The sequence below is a fragment of the Meleagris gallopavo genome, chromosome 7 (assembly GCF_000146605.3).
Source record: "Meleagris gallopavo isolate NT-WF06-2002-E0010 breed Aviagen turkey brand Nicholas breeding stock chromosome 7, Turkey_5.1, whole genome shotgun sequence".
NCBI lineage: Eukaryota > Metazoa > Chordata > Aves > Galliformes > Phasianidae > Meleagris > Meleagris gallopavo.
The window spans coordinates 13839485-13847457 of record NC_015017.2 but is presented as its reverse complement, the minus strand read 5'-3'; the positions used below and the strand labels follow the sequence as shown (position 1 = coordinate 13847457).

At 43.2% G+C, this 7973-nt stretch overlaps 1 protein-coding gene across 1 annotated transcript; it reads left to right on the top strand.

Annotated features, from left to right (window-relative positions):
• Positions 1 to 5520: 5520 nt before the first annotated feature.
• On the top strand, positions 5521 to 7973 carry LOC116216809 (integrin alpha-4-like). The gene is made up of 3 exons (XM_031554184.1): positions 5521 to 6460; positions 6557 to 6686; positions 7843 to 7973. Exons 1-3 carry the CDS (start codon positions 6224 to 6226, stop codon positions 7971 to 7973), a joined length of 498 nt encoding a protein of 165 aa, XP_031410044.1. The 5' UTR covers positions 5521 to 6223.

Genomic DNA, 7973 nt, shown 5'->3' with positions numbered 1-7973 from the left:
CGTTGCGGGACGGGGGGTGCTGCCGGGCGCTGCGGAGCCGTTTTGCACTGCTGGGAAGGGAGTCGGCTTTTCTCCGTCTGGGAGCAACAGACTGCAGCAGAACTTGGCCGAGAGGTGCCCGCTCTCTGGTCTGCATCTCTCAGAGCCCTGCTCAGCCGCTCCGGGGAGAGGTTCGGTGCTTTCTCGTGCTTCCCGCAGCAGGCTGGTGAGGCAGAGCTGCTGTCATCCGCACGGGCCTCGGAACACGGGCCTGGGCCTTCTACAGAGCCGTTCCCGCAGCAGCTGCCCCGACTCACGGTGCGGCACGGCCACCTGGCACGGTGCTCATCCCTCTTCATGAACTGAGCTGAGCTGATGAATGAGGGGACCAAAACTACGCGTGACCGACTCCATTTTTCCACCTCCCGCATTTAAGCAAACTTTTCCCATCCTTGGGAGGTGTGGCTTCACACCCAACTTCTAAGTGTCGGATGCTTGCTCAAAACAAGAGTGCTTCTCAACAGGTTGCCGTGTGCACATCCCAGTTCCTCTGGGCTCTGTTTGTGTGCACATCTCAGTTCCTTTGGGCTCTGTTTGTGTGCACACAGCACATTTTGCTCTGTCTCTGTGCTGTGCCTATAAAGTCTCCTGAGTGTTCTGCAGCCGTTAGAGTTGCTAACTTTCTGCCCAGTCAGGATAAGAAGCGCGCGAAAGTTTTCAAAACGTTTGAAAGCAATGTAGGCGATAGCGTGCCGTGCCCTGGTGCACGCTCAGGATGGGGGCAGGGTTCTGAAACAAAAATGTTAGAACAGCGATTTCCCTGTGCCACTCTGTGTGGTGCTCAGAATGGACAGGGTTTTTTGTTTGTTTGTTTGTTTGCAACTGGCAGTAAAAGTTACAAATAGATAATATATAAGTATACAAGTGGTTGCTCATAGAAAGAACAGCACATGAATTACTTGGGCCGGTATAACTTCATTGATGTTGGTTTGGTTTGGTTCTGTTGTTGTTGTTTTTATTTATTGGAGTAATTTTCTTCCAATGTTAAATTTATACAATATATAAGAAATAGCTTTCTTCTCCAGTTGCTTGTTTAAGAGGCTTGGGAAAGTCAAAGAAGTCAATCAGTGGGTGAAATAACGTATGCAGAAATGGTGTTGAGCCTCTACTCCTGGGTTGGAAGCTAAAATAGCCTCTCACTGTGTAGGTGAGGAGGAGGGTGCTAAGGTTTCAGCTTCTTTGAAAGCTGCAATACCTCTGCAGCACTTCTCCATTCACTTGTTTAGCCAGTGTGGAGACGAGAGCTCTGTCTAACAAAGGAAATTCATGGTCTTTTCCTTAGTAGCTTAAGAGATCCGAAACAAAATGATGCAACAGGTGACCAAAAGTGTTTACGTGGTACTAAAGCTTAGGTTAACACTGTTTCTGTCCCTGAATTTAGAGACTGCAGGTTACACAGCAATGTTTACTGTCTTGTCCTGAGCTTTTAAAAACAGCGATACCGCAAGAGAATTTTGCAAAATGTTTATTTCCCTTAGAGCTAGATAGCATCTTTGTAATACCAAGGTTTGTCTACAGTATTTCTGAAGGTAAATGCATCTGAAAGGAAGAGTTCCGCAGTAAAACAAGAAGTGAGGTCAGTAAAGCAGCCAAACCGTGATGTGGTGCATGGGATGTAAATGAAGTAGGGTAGGATCTGAACTTCATTAAGTCTCTGCCTTCCTGCTGAGCGGTCACAGAAATACACAAGGGAATTTGCAGTTGCAAAGCTAAACTTAATTATCTCTTGTCTAGCTCATTGAGGCTGTCAGCATCTTGGGGTCATAATGGTCTTTATCAACACTGTGTCTTTCAGTCAGTCAGTGACCTAGTTCTTCTGCTTCTTACCAGCAATGAGTTTGGGTTCTGAGCTTGTAGAATAGGGTAATTTTATCTGAAAATGGTGCAAGAATATATTACATTCCTGGAATGGGCAGATGGCAAAACAGCCATTTTTATCTTTCTTTTAATTACTTGAATTCACATTTCTTTCCAATGAAGAGTCTTTGAGATGATAAGTTTCTGGATATGAAATGGAGAGGTGATAATAGAAGTGGGGTTTTTTGAACATCAGAACTTTGTAATAAACAGAAGGACTTGGACATAAAAATTTTAAAACGTATTGTTGCTATTTTTCACTAAAATAGCCTTGAAACTGACAACAAATTAACGAAGGATTCGCGGGCAGTTTATGAAGCCCCTGATCACAAAGAACTGCTGTTGTGTTTTCTGTGTCACTTGTTCCTGTCTGATTGCTCAATAGAGAAAGAGTTGCTGGGAACAGTCTTATGCTGCAGTCATCGCAGCATCCAAAAACAACACATCCAGAGAATTGTGGTGTTGCTCATGGTGTTGCAAGGATATGGGCTGGTGCAAGAACCAAGAGGAACAATGAAATCTGCTAGGAAACTTTTGCCTTCACAGCCCCTTGGTGGTACTTCTAAAACACTCTGCTGAAAAGAGGAGTAAAGTAGTGAGTCTTGTTTCTAGCTCTAGTACTTCTGTCACTGGTGTCAGACAGTCTAGACCACTGATTTATCCATATTTGGAGTATTTCTAGGTGATGGTTTATGTTAGATGCAGACACAGCTGGGAGCTGTAGGCACTAATACAAAATAGAATGTTCAAATATACTATCCAGAGCACTGTCAGCCTGCTAGCATGTTTTTGAATTTCAAGAACTTACTCGTGTCAGTTTAGGGCAGCAGTAGACGACTGTAGAGGGACTCGCTCTTCAGATCTATAGACCTCTTATATTTTGGACTTGTAGAATGTTTTCAATGAAATAGCTCTCATATTTGAAACTGAGAGCTTTTTATTGGGTGAAAAAACAGGAGACTTTATAGAAATTGCCATCCAGTCTAAAAATAAAATGAAAGTTTCAACTACAGTGCATACTGTAAAGTCAGTGTGCGTTGTTTTTGTTTTTTTAGAATCAGATCAGAAAGCACTGCCCACAATGTCTTTCACCCTTCTTTTAAGTCCCAGCTGCAATTAACTTAAGAAGAAATTGCCCTCTAGCTCCCCCAGCCGAACCATTGCGTTGGAAAAGTGAGCAGCTAATAGCTTTCCCCAAATGGCAGACCTATGTTCAACCCTGATCTCAGTGATATTCCTTTTGGTTGCTTGGCTTTTTGATCTCACTTGCATTGATCATCCCCTGCCAGTGTTCTACTCGGAAATGTATTCCAAGAAAGGCAGGACTGTCTGAGCGTAGGTCTGTTACGGGATCACAGAAACAGCTCTCACCTAACATCTTCTTCCAGGTGCAAGTGGTTTGAGGAGCATTAGAGGGATAAGAGCTATCCAATCCTTGAAAGGAGAGAAGATTGCCTTGGGCAAATGAAAGGAGGCTGAGGCCCAGACATCTAGGAGAAGGGCATCAGGAGTCTTGTCCTTGCAGTAAATTATTGTTATAATCAGATGGCATTAGAGAAGTTCTGGGAGGATAAAAAGGATTGTGGGAGGCTGTTGGGCACGGAGAGCACTGGAGCAAGTTATATAAAACTGGTTTCTCAGACGACATTGCAAACATCTGTATTAGAGACCTTGAGGCCAGAACTAGAAAAGGCTTTTTGAGTTCTGACCTTGTTTATGTGCAATTATGCTGTTTCTGTGGATGTGTGCAGCAGGGATTATAGCAGAAGTGTATCTTCCAGCTGTGTAATGTACACAGACGGGGCAATTACTTATCTCTCAGTGACTTTATGACAACGCGTGCTCCTTTTCCCTGAGGCAGTCAAGCTGCCGTGTCCTCCTGAGCTTATGTAGTGCAGCTCTGTTGCTTGTGCAGAATGTAGCTTTATCACTGGAGAAAGTCTTTATAAGGTCCTGCGCTGAGCAGGGACTCATCATTGTGTCTAGGATGTCAAATTCACTCTTCTCTTGCTCACAAAGGCCTATCATTTTCAAGACATTTGAATGCTTGCCAATCAGAGAAAGAGAGGAGACATAAGGCAGCAGTGAGCAGAAGGCCGAAGGAAATCTGAATCAGCATGTGGTGCAGCCCAGGAAAAAGGAAATATCACCCAATGAGCAGCAGTGAATGGTAGTGCATTTTCCTGTTATGGACCTCTGACATACGTACAGGAGTGAAGTACTGAGATGAACAAAGTTTTCTCCTACCTCAGATGTTATTGTTATCTGGTCTTTCTTGACTTACTGGTAAAAAAAAGTTCAGGAAACCTCTTGAGGTTAGAGTTACGGTACCAGCCTTCTCCACTCGGTCCATTTCCTATAAACCCACATGCACTATCAAGGAAATCCCAAGAAATTCTTTGCCATAGGAGGACAGAAAGCATTGCTGGAAGAGAGTTACCAGAAGTGGTTTTTCTGATTTAAAGGAGTATTAATTCCTACACCTGGGAATGCAGTGGCTTTTATTCCTGCAGATGTTTCTCCTTATGTTTTACCATGTGACAAAGAATTACCTTGATACTATAAATCTGGTATTTTCTGTCCAAAACTCTGATACACAAGACTCTCTAAGAACACAATCATTTAAAACAGTGGTATATAGCAAAGCCCACCGTCATTCATGTATCCCCACGTGGCTGAATGGACTAGATACACTCCTTTCTGTTTCCATAGTTAATATGGGGTGGTTGTGTTCTCCAAGAGCAATTCAACAAATCCACTGAATTAGGGCTGCATGTTCACTCTAATGCAGTGGACAGTGATTAGATCTCAGCCCTGGTGCCCACACGGGGTGAGGGGTGGGATGTCCTCAGAACTGGTGCCTGCTCCTCCTCCTAATGCAGTGCCTGAGTTTCAGAAATCACAGCTCATTGCTACAGCACTGCATCTGGGAGAGTCTTCAAAAGTGTACAGTACAACTTGCTTAACTGGCATTACATATTTCCTCATTTTATAAGCAGTTATCTTCATAAGCTGTGTCATGGTGATACACAGAAGAAACACTAGTTCAGTGTATGTTAATGTCAATTCTCCCAGGTGTGCAGTAGGTACCCTTATGAATGTAAAGCATTAGTTATATAACTTAAAATGCCTTTAAATGTGCAGCTTTTTCTTACAAGAGAACTGCTGCTTCCTAGGAGGAAGTGAGTATTTGCTGGCTTGGTAGTGCTGTAATCTTTTGAATTATAGAGTCCTTGGACTAGATGGCCTTCAGAAGACCCTTCCAACTCTAACTGCCCTGCAGTGAATAGGGACACCACAGCTAGATGAGGTTGCCAAGGGCCTGATCCAGCCTCATCTTGAAAGTCTCCAGGGGCAGAGCATTAACCACAATACTAGGCAATACTGTGCTCACCACTCTCACTATAGAAGACTCCAGGTGAGGCCTCACCAGTGCAGAGTAGAGGAGCAGGATCACCTCCCTTGCTCTGCTAGTCACACATCTTTTGATGCAGCTCAGGATACATTTGGATTTTTGAGCTGTGAGGGCACATTGCTGGCTCATGTCCAGCTTTCCATCCACTAGTATCCTCAGGTCTTTTTCAGCAGGGCTGTGCTCAATCCCTTCATCCTTTTTGGGAGAGATTGAAGAAATTTCACTGCTTTCTCTAAGGTTTTTAAAAATTAACTCTCCTTAGCAAAACCCTTACTGCTAAATAAATGCAACAAGGCAAGAAGTATGCAGTACGTGTAGACTCAGGGATTTCAAATTCCTCGTAGAGACTGCAGTTGTATACCCTCTACCTGACAGCCATTTAAAGTAGAGATAATTTTAAGATCTGCTACTGAATTGATACATAGATAAGAAGGATGCTGAAGAAATCCTTGCAAAGAATGTTTCTAAAACTGACGCTAATACAGTCTCAGACTCCGTAAGACTGAATTCCAGGATAGGAATCCACATTTACTGTATAAACTCACTCTTAAATGTTTAAAAACAAACCCAAAATATGGGGAGGGAGCAAAAGGAACACTTCTATGCTGGATTTCCTTGATTTTTCATGCTGGCTTCACTTTCATTTTTTTGAGTATCAGTTGAAAATCTTTGGGCTCAGTTAGGTTAGTAACATGAACTTGCTACTTAAGGATTGTTTCATAGTGATATGATGTAAGCCATGAAAGAGATGCTACCTTAAAAAAAGTAAAATCTTCATCAGACTGAGTGTAACATCACTTTCTGCTGTGGTCTCTGTAGTTATGGAGAAGTCATTTGTCACCTCCACGCTCATCATGTTCAGAAACAGCATGCTCCCCTTGGTTGCATAGGTTCCTGCCTTTGCTCACAAACATGAAACAAATATGTGGCCGTTGCAAGATAGAGACAGGTGTCAGCTGCCAAAGTTTACCACAGTGTTGTATTGGACACCATGTAGTCCTTCAGCTTGTCCTCATGCTCAGCATTGGTTTTCATGTCGTAGGCAATCCTAGCGGGGAGCGCTGTGGGAAGACTTGTTTGGAAGAACGAGATCATCAGTGGCTGGGTGTCAGCTTATCAAGGCAGCCCAGAGAAAACGGATCTTTTGTCGTATGTATTCACTGCTGCAGCTGCAAGTCTGCTTGTCAGAGTGCCTTCATAATTCTTGTGCTTCTGTGTCAAACATCATGTATTTTTTATCCGTAGGCTTGTGGACATAGGTGGAAAAATATCTTTTACATAAAAAATGAACACAAACTCCCATACGGTATTTGTTTTGCTGTCTCTTCTGATTTTCGAACTGAGCTGAGCAGAAGAATATGCCCATGTTATATAGGTAAGCATAATGCTTGAGTCCTTTCTAGGGAAGGATGAGATGCAAAGTTCAGTGGTGCAAAGCTGTGAAAAGCCTGTGCTGCTCTGGGCAGGATTTCTGCAGCCAAAGGCTTGAAAGCAGAGCGCTGATGTTATGAATGATGTAACTTTGCTAGCAGGATGTTTGCCACCTCTAAGAAAAACTGCATTCAAAAGGCAATACACATACTTGCTGGTTGGGCTGGATAACTGCATCCCAAAAATAGGCCAGTGGAGGACCTCCTCAGTTCAGTTGCTCTGTCAATTGCTTGCTGTGCTCAGCAGTACCTTGCAGGGAATCATCAGTAGCACCTGATTGATATAGCCTCTGGTTTCCCAGCAGGGCCACACGTCCAGCTGCTGTTCATCCCTGTTCCTAAACCGCCTCCTGCCAAGGCCACTGCTCAAGATGTTGGGCAGTCCTTCTTCAGAGGACCTGAAACTTTGAAACAAGACCATCCTGCTTTCCTTTCCATCCAGGAGGGCAGTCTGTGACCCTGTCCTTTGCTAGTGTGAGGGAGAGCTGACAATCTGGCCACAGAAGGAAGTCATGCTTTTCTCTTCTGTGGCTTTTAGGTGAACAAACCTAGGGATGAGACAAAGGGATCCTGATGGGAGGCAGTTAGCAAGGAGGAGCAAGAAAACAGAGCTGGGAGATTTGGATGTAAAACAACTGCTAAAAGTAATAAATATACCAATATTTCTAAGGTATCTGTAATAAGTCCTTCAAAACCTTAAGGAGCATGAGGGCAAATTCTGTCAAGACACATAAGCCTGTGAGTCAGATTGTCTGGATTATAGGCAGAGTGGAAAAGAGTTTTATCCACTGGTGATGCTCAATTCATACTATTTCACTCTCATGGAATAATTTAAAGAGAAAACTGGAGTCTTTAAAGTCACAAGATTTCAACAGCAGTTGTGACCAAGAGATACTTTGTGCTTTGGGTTTGTTACATCAGTGTATTGACACTAAAGGTCATAGCAGGGAATCCACTGTTTTTAGTTTTATTACGGAACTGAAGACTGATGATTCATTGTTTTATTTTCTTTTAAGCTTATCTTGGGTGCTCTTGAAGACCTGGTAATAAGTTCTGAAACTGTGCTTCTCATCCTCTTTTATGTTTCTTTTCTATATGCAGACCATGTACGAAAGTTTGGAGAGAATCATGGGTCATGCCAGGCTGGAATGTCTAGCTTTTACATGGAGGTTTGTATTGAAGACACCAAACATCTAGTGTGTGTGTGTGTGTGTGTACACATAAGTGTATAA

What these genes read in the sequence shown, in the direction of transcription:
- LOC116216809 (XM_031554184.1), top strand. Translation starts at nt 6,224, where the DNA reads ATGAAACAAATATGTGGCCGTTGCAAGATAGAGACAGGTGTCAGCTGC. An exon ending in GAGAAAACGGATCTTTTGTC is followed by an intron (nt 6,461 to 6,556) that starts GTATGTATTCAC and finishes TTTTATCCGTAG; the next exon opens with GCTTGTGGACATAGGTGGAA. An exon ending in AATATGCCCATGTTATATAG is followed by an intron (nt 6,687 to 7,842) that starts GTAAGCATAATG and finishes TTCTATATGCAG; the next exon opens with ACCATGTACGAAAGTTTGGA.